The 26,102-nt window shown below is 41.3% G+C and overlaps 1 protein-coding gene across 4 annotated transcripts in view; it reads left to right on the top strand.

Annotated features, from left to right (window-relative positions):
• The window catches only part of MKX (mohawk homeobox), a 48,055-nt gene extending 30,674 nt beyond the window's left edge, over positions 1 to 17,381 (top strand). For 3 of the 4 annotated variants that reach the window (XM_082045504.1, XM_082045506.1, XM_082045505.1), the window contains 2 exons: positions 14,633 to 14,666; positions 14,776 to 17,381. In XM_082045504.1, the coding sequence (XP_081901630.1) occupies positions 14,633 to 14,666; positions 14,776 to 14,962 (221 nt within the window). In that variant the 3' untranslated portion in view covers positions 14,963 to 17,381. The remainder of the gene's footprint in view (positions 1 to 14,632; positions 14,667 to 14,775) is intronic. The other variant, XM_082045507.1, reaches the window with a different exon arrangement.
• The last annotated feature ends 8,721 nt before the right edge of the window (positions 17,382 to 26,102 follow it).

Raw genomic sequence — 26,102 nt, 5'->3', positions numbered from 1 at the left:
TTGATTTTGAAGATCACCACAGCATTTGGAGTCTCAAGGAGGCTTTGGACAGAAGTCAAATAGAAGTCTTGCTCAAAAATTTGTCTTTCAGTAATTACAGAGAGTCTAATCCATGGCCAATATCTCTATTTCAAGGCGCTTCTTTTGAAGGGATATTTTTTAAGTCCTGTACACAAACCAGCTCACACACCGAATTCAGGGGTAGGAAATGTGCACAGCTTTGTGGCCAGGGGAAACTTTCCCAAAGTCCTTGTGCCCTGAACCCACAAGTCATACTTCCCAATCTCCCTTTTTGGGGGGGCAGCAATTACCATTTTCAAGTTTCTAACAAATTCTTGCAGCAACAGAAGTTCAATGCCAGCAGCCAAGTGTACACAGCACCTTCAAACTGATGGGTTGCTAAAGCGTGGCTTTGACTTTGCAAGCCAAGCACCATCCCAGCAGGTAGCCTTGGATGTTTTTTGAAAGAACTGCAGCAACAATGTCTTCTTGCTTCAGTTTTCTTTTCCTCTATCATAGTAGCAAAAGTAAAATGAGGATGCAGTTGGAAGTGGGGAGGAGATGGAAGAGGAAGATGATAGAAAAGAGGATGGCACGACTAAGAAGCTATTTTAATTGAGAATTGCAAACAGTGGATATGCCTATACATTCCTATACATTCCTATACTTTGATCTCTGTACCGAAATGCAGATTTCAGGAACAAAGCAGAAGCCGCTGCTCCCAGATGTGGCTGAACAATGCGGCTTCTTAACATTAACCAAAACAATCTGGAAAAGGTCTTGATGCCAGGATTTTTAGACACCTTGTTGTTTCCTCTGGGCAGCTCCTCCTTGGGGAATGAGGGTGCAAACACTCAGAGTGTCAGTGTCCTGGATCTTATTCTGGGATTTCTACTGCACCATAAAGACTATTAACTCTTGTAAAAAATGAAAATAAAACCAGAATGTGCCAGGTGTCATCTAAGCCAATGGAGTTGGCCTCAGGGTGTTTGGAGGGTGCACAGCAGGTACTAATTGCAAAGCTTAGGACCATCCGGCAGGACTTGCCTTGAGTTACAACAGCTTGTGGCAGCCGGCTGTGTTCGAGTTGTGAGAGAACAGGGGAGAGAGCCTTGCTGTGGATGGGGCTGTGAGTGGTCAACAGCCCTCTGGGTGTGCTGAGCATCCCTCAAGATGCTCCTCCCTGAGATGGTAGTTGCCTGGGAAGTACTGTCAAGAGGGTATTTGAAAAATATGTGCATCCCCTTGAGTTGGGGCTGGGGTTGGTGGTGTGTGCCCGTGCTAGCCCAGCCCTGCCTGTGGGTGAGCTGCGCTTAGCAGCGCTCCGAGGGGCTGGTTTTGCCAACCCCTCGCTAGTTTGTTTGTCTGAAGTAAAACGGTGGCAAACAACCAGGTAGAGTGTGTGAGTGCTTTGTGCACCCTGGTGAATCTATACCCTCAAATACAGCGTTTGCTGGTGGTGAGTGGTCTGTTTGCCCACTGTTGTAAGAGAGGGTTGCTGAGTAAAGCAGATGTTTACCACACATGGGATTTGCCACGTCTGCTTTGCAGACCCTTTGCAGCTCCCCATAAACTTCACGAACTGTGACATATAGGCTATTGCTCTATGGGAAGGCTTTGGCTCACAGGCAAAAGTAAAAAGTCTTGCAAGATGAAAGAAAAAGGCTTTATTATTTTAAAAGTGGAAACAGAAGTACTACTAATAATAGCAGCGAGTTAATTAGAGAACATGCACCATTACAGTTCACAGAGCTTAAAACCTTTGTGTAGTAGCTGCCTGGCTTGTGTTGCTGCTCAGAGTCCTCTTCCTCCGTCCAAAGGCTCAAATCTAGAGTTGAACTGTGTTGGGGGGATCAAAGCATCTCAGTTTTTTTCACCATAGTTATTCTGTAAAAAATATGAATGTTATTTATGTCTGGAACCATGGCTTCCTGTCTCATTGCTTTTCTCTATAGAAGTGGAAATTCAGGATCTTAATTCTTAAAAGGGACATAAGGATGCAAAGCTATCTATACAAATACATGATTGTTGCAGATGCTGCTTACCCTTAGGAAAGCATCTAAGCAGGCCAGGGAACACACATAAGCAAATTAAAGAAGTGTGAGTTACTCTGATATGAAGTTAAGTTGCTTCCTGCTTAAGTAAAAAGTCCACAGTGATTTCCAGCTGCATCTGTGTGAGGAATTGTGTTCTATGAATGCAGATATTTTCATATTTTTATGCGTACATATGTTCCCTCTGATTGCAAACCCTGTTGGGTGAAGTGGTTTGGGTTTTTTTTTTTTTATGGCAACCGTAGGGATGACTGGTTATACATGCTGATAAAGCTTCTGAATAGTTTTTGATCTACAGATCTTTCAAATTATTCAAATTTCATATTTTTTGGAGTATGTCAGTTGGTTTAACCATAAATACCATATGGCTTTACCATAAATATGTATGTGTGTTGCTGTAGCAAACTGTTGCAGGAGAGTATTCCCTAATAGAAATCTCCTGACTTCCAGGAAAACACGTACAAGCTAATGTAAAACAAATATGTAGTAAATATGAAATTATTGCCTTCTGCACCTGTCTTACAGATTTTTGAAGCACCCTATCTCTGCGCCAACTTGACATTTTTAAACAAACAGTATTCACCCTATTTAGGGGAAGAATGTTATGAGGGGCTGCTTTAGACAACGTTGTCTTGGATCTTGGAAGCTGATAGCCAGCAGTTCAATTAGGTTTTAGAGGAGTCTTTTGGCTTTAACTGCTCTCAGATTATGTCCACTACCGTGACTTGGGTTATACTGGTCAAGGTGATCAGTGCCTTTTTGGGAGAAATATGTTTAATAGTTCTGGATAATATATTTTTCCCCTATGATAATAACACATTATGCTTCAATGATTTGTCATTTTATTAGTCCAAAGACATGGGTTACTTTTTATAACTCGTTATTTAAAATATATGTGTTGTTACCGTCACAATTTTTATTTCTACTATTTTAGTGTAGCTGCTATTTAGGCATAGTTTCCAGTGGCCAGTGTAGCTTTTTCAGGTAAGAGCTGTCTGCAGTGATCTCAGAGAATTGGCATCTTCACTCAGAGAAACAGCCTGGGCATGTTGCCCATGGTTCGAATACTCGGTATTTGAAAGCAAATCTGTTTGGCTTGAAATATTGTGGCTTAGGGTCCTTTACAGCTCAGCAATTGCGTCTTTGCAAACTGCTCTTCCTGGGATGAATGGCAGGGTTTGAATACGCCTCGTTGTTATGCAGCATATCCTACAGCCAGAGGAGCCGAACGGAACAGTAATAATCTCTGCAGAGTGAGTTTTACAGAAGCCCCCAAGTTCTTAAGATTGTGCTATTCCAAGAACTGCAAGCAGTGTACCGAGGTCAGGATGAGCTAGTAAGCCCTGTCTCCCAGCAGCAATCTTTGCTATGGTATAGGTCCATTAATGTGGCACAGCATTGCTGCCACCGCTCAGGCAGAGTGCCATGCCACGTGGATACACGATGCCCTGCTACGTGGTGTACGTTTACTCAAGCGTGCCTTGTGTCTGAGGCCCTGAGTGCTGAGAAGTCTGAATTCAGTCCTGTGTTATCAGTTGATGATGCTTCCCTGCTGGTTTCTTGAAAATTGCTGTCTCCAAAAGCAGCAGCGTGTGCTGAATAACAAACCCCTTCACATTCAGACGCTTCAGGTTTGGGAACGGAGCCAACATTCTTGAAGAATGATTTAGTGGCCAGTAAACATCTGCAAAGTCTGTAAGACTGTCAGAAGCAGTAACATTGAAAGTAAAGATCATATCAGTAGCAATTCCCCTGTCCTGACAAGGCATTCAGTGAAAATATTTGTTCAGTCATCCTTGCTCTCATTCCCGTTATCACAGTTTCACATGTTTTGCCAAAAGAGCAATTCCATCGTCTTTCACAAAGCTGTTCACATCCAAGGCCTTTGCAGTGTTAAATACCGGCCTACTACTGTTTCAGAACCTCCCACACATGCTTCTTCGGAGTGCAGGAGCCTCATCTGTCTTACGCAGACTCTGCAGTGAAGGGCTCTTACAACTTCCGATTAGTGAGCATCCGCAGTGTTCAGGTTTTGCTGCTCCTTGAGGATTCAAGCTCAGTCTGGCTGATTTATTACACTGCACCAATCTCCATGATAGTCAGGATAGTCTTGGAGCTCTTCTAAATACGATTTTCTTGCAGAGTCAGAGTCATTGAAATTGCACTGTGCTAGGACTGAAACCATTTGCAAGTACAAGATGATGTCTGGAGAAGGAGGAGGTGTTTCTGCTTCTTCGAAACCTCTTTGCAAATGAGTACAACTTTCTGAATAATTCAGGGCACTCAATTCTTCTGCTCCAAGAGCTTCACCCTTTTTGCCTGGTTTGGTGCACAGCCTCTCGCTTGGTGAATAGAGAAACTGAAAACACAGCCCTTCTTGAGATACCTCCCAGTTAACTAGAATCTCAGAGGGCCTGTTCAGGAGGTGTCTGGGGATATTTAGGTTTGGGAAGAAATCCTGTAATGGAAATAATAACAGTGCAAGTTGTGGTGAGCAGGAGCATGAAGACTGCAATAGCTTCACAAGGGAAAGCAAAGGGAGCAGAACTAAAAACTTGACTCAAAAAAAAAAAGGTAATCAAACACTAAAATCATTCTTGTGCAACTGGAGGTGAGAATAATCCATGGGCAACTATTTCCCCTGCAGTTCACTCAGCAACGTTTCTTTCTGCTGGTTATTCTGTATACAGCCAGGAGTGTGTGTGACTACATCTTTCCGTTTAGATTCTTATAATTCCTCAGGATGCTGAATAACGGAGATACTTTTCTGATACTTTTCAAACCCCAGTTTGAAAGAAGCCTCAAAACCCAGTTCACATCCTCACTGGGGGCTCGTTGCTACTTATCTGCTAGCAAAGCACTAACGTGAACACAGCTAAGCATCTCTGATGTGCTGTTCCATGCCATTTGATAAGTCCTCGTCCTTCACAAACTTTAGTAAAGTTGTTTCCATAAGATGTCTGTAGAATTTCACAAGTAGGGAACTGAGGCGCCAAACAGTTGCAATTTGAAGTCACTGTAGATACCTAAGACCTTGTGGATGCTCATGATTTCATGGCTCTTCACACATTCAAAGCACAAGTCCTGTTGACCTCATTTGCACCTACTAGTGCTCAGCTCTGCTGAAGATGAGAGCCTGGGCTCTCAAATTGTAGTCGAGAGACTGGGGAATGTACTATGGCATCTGTGAAAACGTTGGTTGAAACAGCTCGTCCAGCCCTCCACACAAACCTGTAGTAGAAACAGAGCCACTGTCAGTCGTTAACATGATTTACTTGGCATTGTTGGATCCATCTGACTACCTGTTATCTTCTTGTGTTCCCCTCCCACAACAGCCTTGCAGCTGCTATGCCACGGCTCTCAAGTTGTACAGGGAAAGGTCTCAGCTGCTGCTCCTGGTTCAGCCCTGGAGCAGGTCCATCCAGAAAATACCACGTGTGATTGTGCTGCTGTATCACATAGTACACTTAGTGGGAAGGCAGACTCCTTAGACATTCCCATTTTTATGCGCACATCAGATAGAAGCAAACACACATATATATATATGAATACATCTGTATCTCCTTATAGATATAAATAATTTTTAAAATTTCACACGCAATCCATTCATTTGCATGACCTGTTGTGCAATAGTTGTCTGCAGTTACCATGGAGCAGTTTTGCAACCTACAGCCATTTGTAGGGCTCTTTGACTCTTGGAGCCCTGTATATGCTTATGCACTTCCTTACAAGCTGCTTGAATTCTTTATGCTAGTGACTGCACAGAGCACAATAACTTAGATACCTGAGGTTTAGTATTTGGGCATAAGAATTGTGCACATCACAGTAGCCCATGCAGTAGATGGAAGCAACTGCATTTGAAAAGATCGTATTCATCTGTCTCTTCTTTATCTTACAGGCAAGTGAAAGAAACAGTGAATTTTCTCTCCCTGACAGACTTATCCGTTCTTTAGCTGCTGGCTAAACATGCCCTGGAAATCAGTTCTGGCACTCACTTAGAAGTTCCTCCTCTTGCCTGAAAATACAGCTCCTTGTAATTTAAATCGCCTTTGTGCAGCATGTGCCATGTCTGAGCCTGCTGGGCTCCCAGGGGCCGGAGAGGAGCTGGCTCCTGCGAGCAGGGCCGCGGGAACCGGGGGGCACGTTTCTCCAAATTCTGCAGGAGGCTTCTGAAAATATCCTGTGTGCACACATTCATATCATAACATTACACCGCATATGTAGGGTCTGCTCCCAAACCCACAGCCAACTAGCATAACAAAATCAGATTTTACTGCTGTAATGTCAGCCTAGGGTTGAAATATGGCTTTGAAACCCTCCCTTTCACCCCGCTTTTTTAATGAAAAACAAGCAGGCTGGAGTGTAATAGTGCTTACCCTGGCTGCATTTGACTTCAGCTTTTTACTTTTAAAGCCTTATTTTAGGCTTTAAGGGTTCCCAATTAAACTTTTTAGATCCAGAGTGAAAGCCTGAACGTGCCTGCCTGCACAACAGTGAGATTCCTGGGTGGGAAAAGGATATTTTTTTATGAAAAATAAAGAAAATAAACACAGCGGTACATTTTCTCCCTTCATACTCCTTATTCTTCTTTTTCCTAATTAATCTTAATTTGCCATTTTCTCTTTTCCTTTTTTCAACATCTTCCAGCCCTTTCCTTTATTTTTGTTTTGGTTTTTTTCTTCCTTTTTCCTTTCTCTTTTCTTTATTTCACGCTCTCCTTTCTCTGCTGCCTAACTTGGCTTTCACTGTTAACCCATAATGGTTTGCAATAGGAGGACTACTTAATCTTTTCAGTCAGCACAGCACGTGCTGTAAATCCCTTTCTAAATAACACCAAAAAAATGAAGCCTAAATCAGATATTTGTTTATCCATTATGAAATGCATGAGGGAGACTATCGCCAAGGAATCTGACAACATTACGCTGTTAGTTACATGCCAACTCAATGAGTAAAGATTTGGTTCCAGTCAGCTTTGCAGCAAACTTGAAAACAACATAATACCATATAACCGCCTGTTCGTTAACAACTCGCCTTCAACATTACACAGCCCTGACTCCCATTATAAGCTTTACTAAAGTCTGGCTAAGAAAACAAGTCTCACACAGTGTCCTGCATCTCACCAAGAAGAACACACTGTCATGGGAAATTTAGAGCCAGTTGTGACAGCACGAACAATGGAGTGATTTACACCAGGTTTGTATCTACTTTGCTAACTCATAAATTCTTCCATGCAGGTGCACAGCCCAAGACTGTAAGGCCATTTGCACCATGCCTACTATTATGCGAGGCTTTCAGTGCACTTATTAATACAAATGTTAATATAGACCTGCAAACTCAATTCTCTTTTATGGTTTATAAAATACACCTATCCCAGTCTCTGTGGGCATGTACACTCATTTTATAAAAATCACATGTATTAAAATGTAACTAGATGCCTACTCCCACTTCAGCAGGCTCCAGGCTACACAGGGGAAAAAAAAATCTTCAAGTTCCCAGATATTCAGCAAAAATACTTGAGAGGTACCAGTCCATCATAGTTAAATCTTACATCTCATGTTTTTTTACAAGAAGTACATTTCAAATAACGTTTTCCCTGGAAAGGCTTGGTCTGAAGAGCGATGGTAAAGGGATATTTCCAACATTGGCACGACCCAACCTATGGGTCTTAACAAAAGAAGTCAGACCAGTGCTAAAGCTCTTCCTGGAAAAAACGAAACAAAACAAAACACTGGATGAACAGGGAAAAATATTCACTGTAGCTGTCACTGTGAACATAAATTGTCATTGTGCACTTTGTTCATCTGAAAGGACGCAACAGCTGATGACAGGCCAGTCATTATATTGGGTGTCATTGTGGAGCCAAAGGAGTGAAGTAATGGGGTTGTGAGGGTGGCTTCATTACAAGCTGCTCCATAACATCCTCCTGGAAGAAAGAGAGATCAGTGGTAAATGACAGCTTTGCTGAAAGGGAGTTTTCTCTAGAGCCTGTGCCCAGAGCTTGTTCCTGCAAGTTTCTGACAGCTTTCCTCCTCCTGCCCAACAAAAGGACATGGTAATAAATCTTCGTCAGTAGAAATCTGGTACCCCCTTGAGATCTGACCAGCTGCAGTTGGTATCACACATACTTGCAGGTCACGCTGCCTTACCATGTCTGCAGCCACAGGTCGTCTGAAACTGAAACGGGGACTTTCATGCCTCCACCAAAAGGCTCTGCTGCACAAGCACTGCCAGCCCTGGCTGGGTAGATTCACGTGGACCTGCCCAGACCTGCTCTGGGCAGAAGTGGCTTCACAAGGAACAACACTGAGCGGACCCTGGGTGAAGATGGCCCAGGGTCTGCGGTAAATCAACCGCCAGGACAAGTTTGGGAATGTTTCTGTAGGAGACTCTGCGGTTTGGAGTGTCTTCCAGCATGAGTTTTCCTGTATGTGCTTCTCTGTAATTCATCCTTAATAGGTCTGATCTCTGTGGGGAAACCTGGGAGGGTGGTGTAAAAGGAAAAGGATCTTAAGAGTTACTGTGCTGGATTGCAGAAATCCCATTTATGTCTAGAAAGTCTTTGATAGTGTGGGTCTCTGGTTGAGTGATATTTGCGTTCAGAAACTCCTTTATATGTTCACATCAGGTTCAAAATGGGAGAACTCCCAAGCATGAGCATGGTAAGGCCAACTCCGTCTTCCTCCAGTTCAAGCTAGAGGAGCTGAGGTTTGCTGTGCTTGGGTTTTTCAAAAGGTGCTACAGTCTTTGCACTAAGATGAAATGACATTTCTTGTAAGAGGAAAGGGCCTGGTCTGGTGTTCTGGGCTGCAATTTTCCCTCCCTTGCACTGCTGAGCAGCCCGTGCTAAGCCACCTTCACTCCCCAGATGTGGGTAAATGTTAGTGATGTGTGATTCATGGCTTAGTTTGGGATCCTTTGAGAGGAAAGGAGCTGCGTCAATGTAGAAAAGTACGGGAATATTAACTCCAGCTAGCCCAATTTTGTTCTTGGAGAACCAAAGATCTGGAAGTTGTATGTGCCCTGAAATAGTCGTTTGGAAAATACTAGAGTGAAGGAGTGTGTGTGTGTGTGACCTACAGAAATACCTCATCTCACCACTAATTTACTCACATGTGTAAACTTCATTTTTCATTCAGCCGCTCCAATTTATTTCCTGTTCCTCCCTCTTTTTCATCCTCTTGCTTGTTTTGAAAATGCTGGTCAACACATGTTAAGCCAGAGTCTCCAAAACCAACAAAAGAAAGTTCAGGAGAGGCAGAGAGAGAAACAGCTGAATAATGATGCCAATTTTTAAATGAAGATAAGTTATACAGGACCTTTTACTGAACCAACAAATATTTTATAGTGTTCACCATTTGGGGCCAGCAGTTCTTTTTTCCTCTCCATTTTGAGGTAGAAAGTGTGTAATTCATCAGGAATCTGTACATGTTTAAGTAGCTTCAAGAAATATTATGGTCATGTGGGACTGACCTACTGTGCCTTGACTTCTGTGTCCATTTTTTTCCCGACTACATAATGTTCTGTACCCTTTCCTCTCTGTCTCATTCCCTCATTCACACATTCTTTCCCCTGTTGGTTTCAAGCCATCTTTGCTTTGTCAGTGTTACCTGATAACACAAAGCAAGGTTTTAAGCCAGTTTTGCTGTTTGGCTTGAGCTGTATAAAACATCGAGCAGGGGAGCAACGTGGATGTTTCTTGGTCCTACGTAAGTGGTTGGTCTTTCCTTTGCTGTTCCCGGCAGTGCCTTTAGGTGAAGTCAGTTCATCACCACACACGTGATATTCTTAGATCCAAAGAATAAAATGTAACTGTAATTAACATTATTCAGCACACCCCTGAAGTCATCCAAGTATATAAAAGTTATTAGTCTGGACTCAGCAAACACTAAGGGTCTGAATTGTTCTGAAATATTCGAATGTGCCTCAAGCACCATGTAGTCAGACAGTGTATTTTGTAAATTTGAGTAGGAATATATGCTACGGCATTGTCGCTGTGGCTTTCTTCTCTAAGGTTGGATGCAGTACATGAAAAGGCAATGTGTATGTACTTAGATTTATATCTTCTTGTGAATTATTTGTATATTATTTGGACAACAGTAAGGTGTAATGGCAATATACTGGAGGTAAGTGATGCTATTGTCCAGTTTACGGATGGTTTGCCTGCAAGAACCCTGGGGTTTATTTTCTTTGAGTGGGCTTTTCTGATAGCAGAAGAATGAAAGAAAATCTGGAAAATTCTGCTCTTAAATGCATTTGAAATGGTCAAAGTATTGCCTAGGCATGTTGTCTTTGGACTTCTGAGACTCATTTCCATCTCTGCTAAAATGGTACTGCAGACTACCTTGCAAGAGAGCTGTCAGGATCAGCCAATGAATATTTCTGAAGAAATTTCGTGGTGAAAAAAAAATAATGTATGCTACACATATTATTAATAATTATGTGTGTCCTGAAAAATCCCATACTATATCACAAAGCTGGTATTGTCCAGTGACTACACTCTTGGCTCTGCATGCTACAGTAAACTGTATACTGAAAACTCCTACTAATGGAAAGGTATACAGGATTCCATTGGTAAGTGATTTATAGTGACTTCCTATTATAAACAAGAGAGAACAAATATCCTGCCTTGCTGGTTTCTTTGGGCGGATGGTGAGAGCAGAATGAGACATTCCTGGCCAGGCAAAAGCTGATTCTTTGGATGCTTGCAACTAACTGGGAGCAGAATGAAGCACCAGAAAGTGAGATGTAAATGACAATCCCTAATTATAAATGATTGAATTTCCATTTTCCTAGTACTTAAAACTTTCCATTTTTAGAGCAAACAACCACTGTTTTAAGTAGTTTCCAAACTTGCAACAAAAAGATATTTCCAATATTTAATATTAAATAGACTTCACTATAGATAGTTTATTTAGGAAGGTTATTTGTGCTGGCCAGTGGTATGCTGTTGATAGACTTCAGTGTACACCCTATCAAATAAGTGTTGAGAACAGCGTGGAATATAATAATGCATCGGCATTGACTTTCTCTTGTGTCACTTGACACATTGATCTAAGCTTGTCAAGTCTGTAGGTGTTGAAATTTGTGGGACAGCCTACCTTGATCCAGCTTGTGAGAGGACCACACTTTTTCAGCAGAGACCAGAGGTGGCTGCTACCTAAGGTGTGTTAGATTAAAGTTAACCACAGTGCTTGGAGGGGGCAGCTATGGTTCCTCCGTGGTACCTTGTAAAATGTGCTGCCTCTCATGTAGTGAGAGAGGGCTCTTAAGTGAAGGGCCAGGTCTGCCCATCAGTACTTGCTCTGAGCTGAGTCCTTAGCTAAGGCTACTCAGAGATACTAAGTATGCTGTACCATTTTTCCTTTATTTCCATCACCATTTCTGGAGTTGTTACCCAGTCCCAGTGCCATTTCCTCATTGCCTCAGAGAAAAAAATCTGGGAACATGTTGTGCCATGGTCAAGAAATCAAACACTTTCCATATTAAGAATTCTGTTCTTTGATAATATTAGTGAAACAGTCTCACCAAAATGTTGCTTTTACAGTTGAAATATACTTTGCAAGTGTTGTGCAGATATGTCAAATATCAAAAGCTTTAATTATCAAAAGCTTTAGTTCGTATTATGGTCATGAGTAGAGCAGGTAAATTGCAAAAGATGAAGAAAAGGCAAAGCGTAGAACAAGATTCACTGTTGGTTTTTGTTTTGTTTTTGCTTTTTAATTGATAAAATTTTGCCATTTATGTTCCCTCTCTGGTCAGTGAAGAGCTAGAGATGGCTATACTGCGATTCTTCCAGGCTGAGCTAAGCAGATAAGGCTGTAGTTACACCAGCAGTTTGATCTGTAAAGGAGAGATATGGTCCTCCCTTCATTCAGCTCACAGCTTATCCATGTAGGTGATGATGCTACCTAAAGGGAAACAGTGGGAGGAGGTGGCTGTAGAAGAGGGCTTTGTGGTCTGGTTTTGCAGCAGCACTCAAGGGTATTGCACTGTGGTGTTAGGAGGGCTGAAACCGTTTATTGGAGGACATCTATGTTGTTTGTGAATATAGTCTGGACAACTAGCCTGGATAAAGGTATATGGCTTAGATGGCAGGTTCATGGCAAGTGAGGTGAACCCTACTCTTCCTTTTGAGTTGGAACAAATTGGTTTGACCAACAGGACATGAAGGAAAGCATGAGGAATGGTCTTTGTCTCTCTCAATGTGGTTATCCCCATGCACAACAAAACACAAACAGGGTGGTAATACTTATTTCCTTCACTTAAGGGCTGTTCAGACAGATGTGAGCTGCTTGGATGCTATGGCAGTGCAAACTAGGATATGCTGTAAGAGGTTTGGTGTAGCAGAAAAGGATTTTTGGCAAGAAAAAGGGGGCCTGTGCTTTAGAATGATGGATTTTCAGACTTCATTGTACTAACACGCTTTTACAGCAGTTATTAGCAAGAGCTTTGCAAATTATCAGTGATGGTTTTATTGTAACCCAGTTTCGAGTTTCTTTGACATAGATTATTTATTTGGAAAAAAACCACCAAACCATAAAATCTGAATGAAACTTAAAAAGACTTGTAATTCAAGAAAAATCTTCAGCAAAGTTGAAGAATGCTCTTTGCTCCTGGATTTTATTTTTTAGCTTTGCTACTGCTTTTATGTAGCATGGGCAAGCTGCTTGCTTTTAGAGCTGGCTAAACACCAGTAAAAAATATTTGCAAATACTCCTTCAAATAAACGCTGGAATTGGAATGTGTGTCACCATTCACACCTACTTTCCTCAGAAGTTTGTACAAGCAATTTTTTTGTTCATACGAAATATTTTCCAACAGCAAAAGAAACTGACAGTTGCTTGAGAGAGGTATATTTATAGCCAGGTTTGCTCTGGCAACAATGTTCTCTATTACTTGCCATTTCCATTTCTATACCTACTGACCTATTCAGTCCTAAGCCTCCTCTTTAAAATTCTATTTAAAAAAAAAAAAAACCAAACCAAAAGCAAGGCTAAAAAATTATTTGTAACTACAGCATGAAGAAGGAGACTTCTGGTGTAATTCTGTACCTCTCTCTGGATCAAATGGCTTCTTTTTTCTTGATTGCCTCTCCGCTATTTAGGTTGAGTTTCCCTCTCTTGAATCCCATTCGAGCATTCATCTAGGAGAGCTTAAGAGATACTGATTTAAGATGTGCTCTGTTGGAACAAAATGTAAACTTTGGTCACTTGTAGACATTTATTTATAAAGCTGATTTGCAAAAGGATGGAGGCCTGCTAAGTCACACAGCTTGGCAAACATCTGACCTCTGAAATAACAGCTGGTCCACCTGCATTTCTTTGGTGAGACTGTTGTCTTCAGTGGTCCCCTCCAAGTGCTGGGGAGGGTGGCTGGACTGAGCCAGCCGATACGGATTGGCTGGAGGAGAAGACGGGTTGCTGGTCAGTGCTGGGCAAAGTCTCTTGTCAGTGAAGAGCTATCAAGTGTTGCAATGAGCTTTGGGACCTATGCCACTGGAAGCTTTGTTTAAAGAAAACATCAACTTTTAATTAATAATCTGATGGAAATCTAGCAATAAGGTTGATTTTTAGTTGGGAACCCAGCTTCATAAGGAAGGGCATTACTGCATGAGATTTATGCTGTGTTTAGGGGCTTTTTGGGCCCTGTATTCATTAGTGCTCATGCTGGTGGTGTTTCTTTTGTTTGAGTGGTTCTCCATAGGCATTGCAGTTAGGCATCCATTTCTTGCTCCTCTATGAAGTGTTTCTGTGTCAGAAGAGCAAGCCAACTGAATAAAGCTTATACATTTCTGCCTGGTAAATATTTCTGGGTTCTCTGCAACATGAGGACTTCATGAATGAACAAATGTGACTCTTGATGGGAAAGTGTAGATTATGCCCATGATGCAATTCCATCTTTGCAGGCTGGGAACCAGGTGTGCTTGTTGCTTGTGTCCTTCTCAGCCTCCGCTGTGACAGGGTCCCAGCCTGGGCAACGGGCGCATTAAAAACCACACAAATCCTGTGTGGAGGGGTGAAAGTCCTATTTTTAGTGCATACAAGAAGGGCATTCACTGAAGGGCAATGAAGCTGATTTTTAAGTTTTGCAGTTCCTTATGTCCTGCAAAATATAGGTGACCCTCCAAGACCAGCTTTATTCTGACTATGACCAAAATAACCAAAATACTTTTTCCCAGGCAGGACTGGTATGGGGTGCACTGAGCAGGGTACAGCACCAGTTCTACCAGTGGAGTTCTGGTGAGACTCAGTGAGGTTCTGCCTCACCAAAGCCTTTTTCTGTAAGGCAAAGCCTTTTTCTGTAAGGTCATGTCTTGGGGACCTCCCCACAGCATTTTTTTTTTTGACATGTGCCCTGCTTCAAGCTCAGTGTAGATTTCTCCAGGCAGATGCTTGTGTGAAGCTGACCTTTAATATGTGTCCAAACAAAGATTTTATTGGGAAATCTGGTATCAGTTTTGTTATTAATCTTGTGTTATTTTTTCATGTACCTATTCAATGAACTTGGTCATTTTAAAAACTATTAAGAGAAAGTAGACGTCTTCTTTTTTTTTTTTTTTTTCTATTTTCTGTTTTCAGAAACTCTGGAGAATGGACCAAATAAGTGTGAAAGGTGAGTAAGGAACTTCACAGTTTTCCAAAATTATTATTATTATGGTTCTCCTGACATCATGTAGCTATGTAAGCTGTACCTGTAAATATTTGTTATTGCTTGAATCTAGCGCAGCTAACAGAAAAGGAACCAGCAAAGATGAAACATACTGGAAGGAGATCAACGCAGCTATGGCCCTAACGAACCTTGCCCAGGGGAAGGATAAACTGCAGGGAACTACCAGCTGCATCATTCAGAAATCATCACATATATCAGAAGTAAAGACTGTTAAAGTGCCGTTAGTTCAGCAGTTTTAAGAGATGGGTCTTTTTTCTTTTTCCTGTCAAACAGACATTTTCCTCTCAGCATTGGTTTTTAGCAAAATCAGATTCACAGATATGAGGCAAATGTGGAAAATAGACCCCTTTTACAGTTTAAAAAAATAATGTTCCTTTCTGACTCAGACATTTTCATTGTATTAAATGAAATGTTCAATAGCTTCTATAAAAGGCATGTAAATTATAAACCCCCCTGTTTTTATCAAAACATTAACTTATTTTATGTTAATCAAAGTGCGCATAACATGTTTGCATTGCTATTACAGTAAGTGCCTTGCTTTCAAAAAATAAGCTATAACGTGGGCATAGTATTACAGTATTATGCCTCAAAATGACAATGCCATAATGCTTAAACTTTGTATATTATTCCAAGTGGGCTTAAGCAGCCTAGGGCTAAACACATTACTGCTGGAAGCCCTGGAGAATTGTGCTTATTTGACTTGTACAAATTGACGAGTCTTAATGAAGTTGTTACATCATTTTCTCTCTTTTTTTAATCAACAGTGTTATAAAAATTGTACAGTATGTTTTGTCAAAGTGACAATGAGGTTGTTATGCATGTTTCTTACCTGTATATGCAGTATATTGAAATACCAAAATCATTTCTTTGAAAAGTGCAATACTCTAGAACACACAAATTAGGAAATAAGTTAATTGTTCAGATTATTTTGATCTTATACATACACTCCCAGCTGTATTGCTCGTTGAAGATTTCTAGTTGAGAAGGTTCCAGCCAGACTAGCTGTAAATTCAAGTTGAATTTCTATAATTTTAAAGCTTTGCTAGTGACTAACTGAAGTTTTGATAGAAGTTTATTCTGGTACAAAACTAAATCTATGGTGCCATTTATTATTTGCAATGGAGCTCAAAAAAGTTTCCACGGTAGAAATTATTATTTTAATGTGATTTAATAATTTTAATTTTGTACGTACTGCATAAATGAGGACAGTTGATTGACAGTTCACATTTCAGTGAGAAAAAAGCTATAATATAAACTATCAAAGCTGAAATTAGAAACACAGATGGGAAAAGAAACATTGAAAAGCTTAGCATGTAAGGTGGGAGTTTTTCAAGTAGATACTAAGCCATGTATTAAATGTCATGTCTCTAAACTTGACTGCTATTGAGTGTAATAACTAGCATAAAACCAGGTTTATTTTTAAGTTTTATTGGGAGGTGTACAAGTTAGTCTCAAGTCATATAACAATAGTTTAATGAGGTTTACAGTGCTTGAATAAACGTGGCAAAGCCAAAAAATGATTTATACTGAATCAGTTACAGAAAACTGGAAAAGAGCTGATTGTTGCTAGAATTTGGATTTTTTCCTGTGGGTATCCTGTCAGGATTTTTCCTACTTGTCGCTTTCCTCGTTTTTCTTTTTGGTGAGCCATCAATGAACAAGACTTAAGTCCTGCTCCCACTGAATTCAATGGCAGAACTCCCACTTCAGTGGAAGCAGGACTGTGCTAATGATGAAACTAAAAATTGCAAGTATAGGCTTTCCAGTTGCACTAAAATAGCCAAGATCCATTGCAAATATCAGCCTTGGTGTGACTTCTTAGGAAACTTCTTGTTGTAACATAACATGTTGTTGGGTTTATTTAGTGTACAATGAAAATTATTTGATATGAAAATATTTTGTACATATATATTTTTACTTTGTTTTCTAAATTGCTGATTTGCAATGACTTAAAGTGCCAAGCAAGAAATGTATGTCATGACTGTATGAACAGTTGAAGTATATGTTTTACTGACTTGCATCATTATGTGTCTAAGATTCCATGACATTAATTTTTGATACTTTACTGGATTTTGGCATAATAATGTGAGTTTATAACTAATAGCAGTGAGTTAATACTTCACTTTTGTTCATACTATTATAAGTTATTCTGGTATTAAATATTTTGTGACAATAAATTGATGGTTTTGACAAACTTTTCTGTTAGAAGTATTCACAGTGTTTTTGTCTACATAAATGACAACAAAATTTGTGCTGTAAGAAAGGTACTTTTGGGGACTTCTCTGGAGTAAAACTGGAGAAGACAAGCCATTGTATAAATAAGTTGTTTGTGGTTCTTTTTTTTTAAATGATCAAAGCACAAAGAATAATCTGTAAAACACATCAAGTGGGTTTTAAATTTAAGAAATACTTGGCATAATTTCTTGTTACCATTTCCTTTAATTTATTTTTTTCTACTGCTGCTTTAGAGTTTTCTGAAAACACAAATTCTAATGAATTATGTGTGTGGTTTTTTAAATAACAAAAATCATGATCAGTGCTGAGCCAACAGCTAATGAAGACTCAATAATTATTTATGATATTGGAAAAACAAACATTATTATTATTGCTCTTCTTTGTTTCAACATATGTAACCATTTTAGTAAAATAAATAACTGCAAACAACGTCTTGCTGGTTTGAATCAATTATTCATTTATCTGTGCTTAGTTCCATTTCTGTTTTCCCATTGTAGTCAGGGTTTTTCAGTACTGGGATACAAGCATGTGATCGGCAAAGCAGGAATGCTAGTCTTTTGATTAATACACTTTGTGGTGCACAGTTACATGAAGTAGTTTAGCCCATCCCTGATGAAAATGACTGTTGAGTGAGTTTAGGCTAATAACTGCTAATGACAACATGGCATGATGCTTATAAATCCTACACATTGGAGGGGTGCAGAGGGAGCCATGGCTAATCACTGTCCTGAGTCACCAGAGGAGATCCATGAGCTGGGAAAGACTTTGGTTGTTTAAGGGTTTTTATGAGTACAGGCTACATTTGTCTACAGTACCATGCATGGATACACTCTGGCTGGGGAGCCTTAGTGGAGAAGGAGATGCAGTCAGCCCATCCAGAAGTTAAGTGCTCATAGTAAGGAGAGCTCAGGGCAACTGGTCTCCTAACTTTTGAGCCTCAGCCGAGTTCCTGCAGTTTCATGGGAGGGATGATAGCTAAGGTTTTAGTGGGCACTTTCAGGTTTTATGTCCTTCTTATCTGATGTAGTATATCACTGCAACATCTGTGGCCATCCAACATGTCAGTGGAGATTTGGATTTAGTTGATATGTGAGTTCCTGACGAAATACGTACAGCCCGACTTATGCTGTTGGGAATGCATAGAAACACCCACATCCTAATGATGCTGAGCTTCTTGGCATCTATTTTGTACCTGTGTCTAACATGAAGAACCTAACTAATTCTGCTCCCACCTACTCTGTCACATCATTTGCAAGAGCTGAGCACTCCCAACCTCTTATAAACCACTGAGAGTAAGAGGAGCTCCAGTTTTGCCAGGTTTCTCAGTAGTAAGAATATACATTGGGATCAGGACTACAGCCTCTTCTTCCAGCATCATACAACAGCTACAACCACTGAGTTCTTACTTTGTGGCCTTGAGTTCTCAGTTGGTGGCCTAATATACAAATACATATGCCAGGTGAAGCAGTTCCACCAGGGAGACTGAGAGCAAGTCTGGGATTACACATGGGCCATTTTGAGGACCTTTGATAACTTGGTGGCTTAAGTTTTAACTTGGAGTTTGGCAAAGGATGGCAGCTAGACTTGGATGCCCACACACAAGTGCATGAAATAACCACTGCACTGTGGGGCTGGAAGAAGAAAAAGAGAAGGGAGGTCGATAGCACCTCTGTGCTGTGCAAGGAAGAATGGATTTAGCTTAGGCTAAGGGAAAGGCTACGTGAGGTTAAACCTGTTTCTTCATTATCTGTTTACTCAGCTAGTTTTTCATTATGTGCCCTGGCATTGATTAATGATGTTTTTATCCACCTAAACTATCCAGCAGTGGAGATCCACAACACCAAATGTGAGATGCTGTTACAGAAAGCAGCCTTAATTATAAAAATGAGCAAGATCTCTGATTATCATGAGCTTCCAGAACTCACCATACTCTTAATGCCCAGAAAGTCCTTCTTTGTACCCCCTGTGACATCCCCAGCAGTGGGAGAGAGTGTGGGAATCATTCTGCATCAGTCAAAAGGGAACCTGCACTGGGGACAGGAATTTATGGCTGCTCTGGGGATGCTCTGGAGTACCAGGGAACTGCCTTCTCTCCCTGCTTCACCACAGTGAGTGGATACTGGTGTGAGGAATCACTCAAGGCCAGTCAGGGCTATTGGGTAGCATGCTGATGGGGCACACGACACCCTGCCTACCAAGGCACTGCCAAACAGTAGAACTGCAGCCACCAAGCTCAGATCCTCCTTCAGGAATCCTTCCAGAGGTTTTCAGGCTCAATGATGCCTCTCTTTCTTTCGGTCTTGAGGAAGCCCTGGGACATGACGGGTGTTATCTGCTGGTAAGATCCCTGTGTGGGATGTAAGATGAGAGTCATCCAGTCTCCCCCAGAGCTGCAACAAAGCTCCTGTAAGTTGAGCTCCACCAGGGCTATACAAGTCTTATTTCTAATTTCTGCATTCAAAAGGCCACTTTGGATCTCAGAGCAACCCTGGCAGAGCCAGGATCCCAGTACTGCCAGGAGAGAAAAACAGTTACATCAACAGAGCTTGTGACTGCTCCTTGGGCTGGCTGCGGCCTCAGATGCCCATTTGCTGTGTGGCAAAGGGTGCAGTCGTCTTCTACCATGGTTGACTTTCTCACACATACCAATATTTTCTTTCTGTGAAATTTCATGTTCTGCTATGAAGCCTTCAACTCAGGTTGTACTTCAACTCAGTCCTCAGTGTGACTATGCTTTCTTGAACCCTGGCCTGTCACTTGCAGGAAAATGAAACCCGGACTCAGCACAGACTGAGGACACCGGACCCTCCAGTACTCCATAAGCAACTCTGAAGTCCAGTGAGCATCAGTTCAGTGGTCACAGTGATGGCTTCAAGCGTGAAGACCCATTTTTTATCCCTGTGTTACTATGAACAATCTGTGAGACTTTTGGAGAATCAGAAAGAACCTCAAAGGGATCCAGGCTCCTAACCAAACAAATCCTAGCATTTATGAAGGCCTGAGGGCCAAGACCTGTTTCCATGGCCAAGCTCAGACGGTTGCATGCCTGCTCTGAGCCAGCTGGACAGAATTGTGATCTTGTTCAGAAACTGGGTAACCAAGTTGGGCATCAAGCCTGAGCTGCTACATCAAGATCCCCAACAGAGCATGGATTGGACTCAGCATGATGCAGACATGTCTGTGCAGATTTTGGACCATTGCTTGTTCTATGCCTTCACTTGCCCACAGCTATATCCTCAAATTTCTCCGCGCTTTCATGCAGAATTTCAGAGAGGACAATAATCCTGCTCTGCATGGCTGAGCTGTTGTGTGTAGAAGAACACTGATAGTTGGGAGCTGCTCTGGTGAAATACCTACTTGGCGCAGCTAGCCAGGGCAGAAAAGGGAGATGAATCATGATGCAAAGGGCTGAATTGTCACACTGCAAGGGAGGCAGCAGGAATCCAGCCTGGATGTGAGCTCATGTTTTACAAGCTGGTTTGCCAATGTCTGGGTGTGCTCGATGCCCGTTAGCAGCAGAACTGAGACCCAGACCCACAGCTTTCACAGTGCTGTTTTTTTGAGCCAGTGTTTAGGTTTGGGCCCCATCTTGAAACTCGTCTTGTTTAACAAGAAGGGAGGAGGTTGGCTAAAATACAAGTACCTTGTGAAAAAAGAAGAAAAAAAAAAGTGGAAAAGAGACATGAATGCCTAATCCAACAGAAAAAAAATCCCAAACCTGCTTAATGTTGCTGTTATGTCAGCTTGGGTTATTGGCGGTGGAAGTGGTTATTGGCAGCGGAAGTTAGACCTGGCTCAAGGCTAATATAACTCACGCACCTGACTTTTTAAAAGGAGCTGAGATCTGTTTTCTTTATGGATGGGCTTTTTTTCATTTGTGGTGTTGGTCCCTTCTTCAGATTTCCTTAACTTTCCTTTCAGCCAGTTTTGGACTTGATTCTAATTCTATCTTTCTTCCTGACTGAAAAGTCTCCTGTTACATGCAGACAGCAATGGGATCCTTCACGCCGAAGCTCATTCTTCTGGCTTTGCAGTTTCTAGGGCCATATAGGTGAAGGATGTATGACTCAACAAGCTGGTGTTCACTGACAGAATCTGGTATCTCCCTTCTCCCAGCCCAGGGCCAAAGAAGATACGCAGTCTCAGGAGTATGCAATAGAGGCTCTTCAACCAACAAGCTCCACCATCTATCACTTCACTCCTAACTACTACTGCTTTTGGCTATCTTAACTCCCAAAAGGACTGTCAATTTAACCATAACTACCTAAGAACTGCCAAGTCTCATTTTATGAGCTGCTGTTGAGAGTTTAGCTATTTAAGGCTGATTTTAAACAATTTTTATTGGTACTTCGTGGCATGTGCCTGATTTACAGTGCTGTAAATAACCACAAATTAGAGACATTTCTTTCTTTACGGTAAGGCACATTACCTTGAGCATAAGAAAGATAGTTTGTTGGTGAAGAACTGGAGTGCAGGATTTTCTGCAACAGGCTTCCTGCGTGAGCCCAGGTAAGCCTCATCCAGGGTTTGGTCAGCAGAGAGGCTGGCTCTCTCCCATGGGGAATGTTCTAAGAACCAGGGAATGTGGGATGAGGATCACATCTATGAGATGTTCCTCACCGCTCAGCCTGCTGCTATGAGTTTCTGAAGGCAGCAGAGAGCAGTGTTATTGTGTAAGTGATGCACTCATTTTGTTGCACTTAAGGGACTGTAGGTATCTGATGTTAACCATAATTGAAGATTGCATCTCGGGCACATGTCCCAGAGCAGACATCACCTTCTGCAGCACTTCCATGTCTTCACTGACTGCAGTGGGAGAATAAGCTACAAATGGAGACCAGATGCCCAAACCTGACACAGCTAGAGTCAGGGAAGACAAACTACACTCTTGGGAAACAAACCATTAGGTGCCACATCATGAAGAGACCCAGTTGGTTCAAACTACCACCACCTACCTTTCTCTGCAACATCAACTGAGGAGCACACTGAAGTACCTGAAAAACCTCATGCTCAGAAGGGGGAAACATCTCTTTCCAGCTTAAAAAGGACCTTGTGCAGTCCAGGAATTTGTGGATGCAGAAGTTTGGGTGTAAGATAAAATGTTTCATTTGGGACTATCCCTGTGACGTGGGTATATTCAGCAAAGCTGTCCCATCTTCCTCATATTGACAGGTGTGAGGGTGAGAATCTTCACTCTAAGAGGTTGTATTTTTCTTTTTCACACTCCTTTATCAAGTTGTTAGCCAGACCTGAAAAACATTGACTGTACTTATCACATTCAGAAGAATCCAGAAGTCATGCAGCAAAAGACATCCCATGTCCATTCAGGTTTGCTCTCTTCACATAAAGAAACAGAAAGTCAGCCTTCTATTCACAGGGAGGAGTGAGGGTGTGTAACTGAAATCCATAGCTAAATGCTTTGAGCAGCAGCTAAAATGTGAATCTAACTTTGGAATGAATGGTGAAATGGCCACAAAATATGTGGCTGGATTTTGAAATGTTCCAAGTACTCAGTGGCAGGCAGTGTAGTTGTGAAAAGTGCTCAGCAGCATTTCAGCTAGATCTTTGCAAATTAAATGCCAGGTCAGCAAAATGAAAACATTTTGTGGAACAAGACAACAATTTCTTGTAAGAAAGTTTGGAGATGATCAAGAGAACTTTTTTTTTTCTTTTTTTGTCTTTTTTTTTTTTTTTTTAGTAAATGAAAATGTCTAGTTTTCCAGACTGATTTTTTTCTTGAAATGTAAGATAATCCTAGTAAAAAAGGTTGAAATCAAAACAAAAATAGAAATAATTGAAACTTACCAAAATATTGCGGTTACCAAATTTTGTTTACTGACTTTGTAAAAAAGTTCTTTTGGTTATTCATATTCGGTTGTTCACATATTTACACTTTCCAACCCAGTTTAAAACAAAAAAGTTTTAACAGCTCAAAACTTTCTACAGGATGGAAAAATACTCCCTCCACCGAGTTTCATGGAAGAATTTTTAATGCTCAGTGTTTTGAAAATGAGAGCATTTTTGCATGGTGACCTGTGGATATAGAAGTCTATATCTCAGGACTTCATTTGAGAGTGCTTGTTTTTATGCTGGATTGTTTCAGCTAGCACAATACTGCTTTTGCTGTAGGTCATCTTTTTATCAGTGTCCCATTGCCTTCAAAAAAATAAGGTTTAAGGGCAACAGTGAGACTTCTGCTGCTGTCTGGGATGATGAAAAGAATTTGCATTCAGCCAGAAAATTAAGACAGCGAACAAAGCATTTGCTAGCACTCTTTATCCTTGGAGAACAGATACCTGCTGTGGTAATGGGAGAACGCATGTGATGCTAGTTCATGCCTGTTGATCACAAATAATAGATAAAGCAAGAGAAAGCAAAGGTGTCAGACTGAAGGTGGCATCCCCATCACTTTAAAAGAGACTGCAACAGCAATAATAAATGCATTACTCCATGAGCAGTGTAATGGCAACTAGAAAACTCAAAGTGGTCCAAGATTTGCTGCAAAACTTCACTGACAGTGAAACCACATGCAGAAAAATGCAGGAAAAACCCCCCAAACAATCAAACAAACAAAACCAAAAACAAACCAGCAAAACAAACCCACAACAAACAACACAACAAAAAAACCAGCCAATAATTCTCTCCATGGTTCAAGGTGTAGAGCAAAAAAAATCTTAGTCATTTCCAGACCTTTAAACCCCTGACTACACTTCTGAAGCTGACATCTGTGGAGAAGGCTGCCTGTAGTCGGGCAGCAGAAAGGTCTTATTGGGAGCATGCTTTCCAGGCTGGTGTAACCCCATCAGGCCATGCCCAGGGCCAAACTGAAGGGAACTTCAGCTGCAAAGTCTGGTGCTTTTGTCACTTTAAAGTGTGAGACGTGTTAAACGGTTGCAAGATACATTTATCCACCCTCTCTCACCTTTAAGTAAAAGCTTTCCTTTATGGTCTTAGCTCCTAGAAGACCACATTTCTGTTACTGGTATCTCATACAAGCCTACTTGCAATAAACATGTTTACTATGAAAAACAACTATATACATGTCTCTATATAATGCAGTCAATATATTAAACATCTTCTAAGAAGCATGAATCAGATTCCCTTTCAGGAAGGTTGCAATCTTTTTGCAGTTTCCTAATGGGCAGCTGAAGTGGGAACTGTATACCCCATTTATAGCATGAAATATTCCCTGTATCTGTTTCACAGGGACATGTACCAGCCTGAGAGGGGCATTTGGTGGAACCTGGATTTACAACTGGAAATTAAATACAGCCATGTGGAAACATTATTATGTAAACTAATACTTAGCTACTTCTTGCTGCATTCCCTTAACAGCAGCAAAATGGTAGCATGGAAACCAAAAGCCAAGTGTACTTTTTTTAAACCTGTTCTATGAGAATGAAAAGAAAAACATTCCCATGTAGAACCATGAAGACTTGTTACTTTTTCGTCTGTGAAGTCTTAAATGGCACAACCCCTGGGCTGAATTCTCCTTTCATCAAAACCAATGGAGCTTTGATATTAGTTTCCACTCGAGCATGAAGGACCTCAGAGACTCCGTTTTTCACCTCTTACTGAGAATCCTGGCAACATACTTCAACGTCTTGCTTTCAGTAGTTTGTTTTGGTGTCTCCCATTGCTCAGGTGGGAAATACACCTCAAAGCAGCTCAGAGGCACACTGAGCAATGAGCCCGGCTGTGCTGGTGATTCAGCATCACTCCAGCCTGAGACGCTGCTGCACCAGCCCAGGCAGAAGGGCAGATCACAGGCAAAGTGCTCTAAGATGCAGTCAAGTCCCCTTCATCTGTGTGTCACCTACCTCTCCAGCCCTTTCAGATCAACCAGGAAATCACAGAAACAAATGGTCCAGCCTCACCCAGACCCAGATCCTGACTACACCTTCTTTGCAATGCATGTAGTGGGACAGTAAGAGATGTAGCTGCTCTTGATCCAATAGGACAGGATGAGTAGCCCCAAATCTGTCTGTTTGCACTGTACAAGGGTGTCTACTGCTTCTCCAAAATATGTGCCTTCATCTGCATAAGGGACAAACTGTGGATGTCCAGGCAGTTGGCTGACATCTCAGGGAGCTGCAGGAGCAACCAGCCAAGCTATGTATGAGCACCTAGAGAACAGCAAGGGGCTAGAAGTAACAGCCAGCATAGGTTATTCATAAACAAACCACATCAATCCAATCTGATTTCCTTCTACGACAGTACAGCAAACTCTGCAGTAGATCAGACAGCTACTGGGACTCTAGTTGGGCTTTTGGCAACATCTTACAACGTTCTCATTAATAAGCAGAGGAAATATCATGGAGCTGAAATTACTATAAAGAGTGTATAAAGCAAGCTGAAACTTCATACACAGAGAAGTTATCAGGGACTCATTGTCAAAACAGAAGTATGCATCAAGGACTTCCACAGAGGTTTGTCCATGGCTGTTTGTGCTCAGTATTTTCATCAATAGGTTGGCTAAAGGAATAAAGCAGAGGTTCCCCAGCCATGGGATATGTGCTATTAGTTTTAAACATCCAGTTCTTAGGGGCCATAGAGGCCAGAAAAGGCCTCTGGCTGCTGCTTCCAGGACATCCTTCATCTGCCTCTGCTATTCTTCATGGTGGTCTTGAGCAGAAAAACGTGAAGCTGTCACAATGCAGAATCTTATTACATTTTTCGTTGTCAACTGGGTACTCCTTGCAAATACATCAGAGGCCAGGGTTAGAATTCAAAATTACCTTGGTACATTGGAGAAATGGCCTGAAAGGTAAGAGAATTAATCAACTGTATTGCAAGGACCTGTGAACAAAAGTGATGAACTGCACAGAGATGGGGAGGTAGCTAGGAGAAGATGACAACTGATCACAAGGTGAAGATGATCCAAAACGATCCTGCTATTATGAAAAAATAAAAGACACACTGGATTATATATTTAGGTGTTGGCCTACGTGATGTGTAAGTGAATGTCTTCTGCTCTGCTGAACATTGTTGAGGCTGCTCTTAAAGGAGGAATAAACATGTCCTGGAAGGAAAGACTGATTGATCTATGGTTATTAAGTGAAGAGAAGATAACAGTCTTCAAGTATATGCGGCCAACAGAGAAATAAAGGAAACAATCTCTTCTTTGTACCATAGCATAGTCAA

Source organism: Streptopelia decaocto, assembly GCF_964273445.1.
Source record: "Streptopelia decaocto genome assembly, chromosome: 2".
Taxonomy (NCBI): domain Eukaryota; kingdom Metazoa; phylum Chordata; class Aves; order Columbiformes; family Columbidae; genus Streptopelia; species Streptopelia decaocto.
This window is presented reverse-complemented; position numbering and strand designations above follow the sequence as displayed.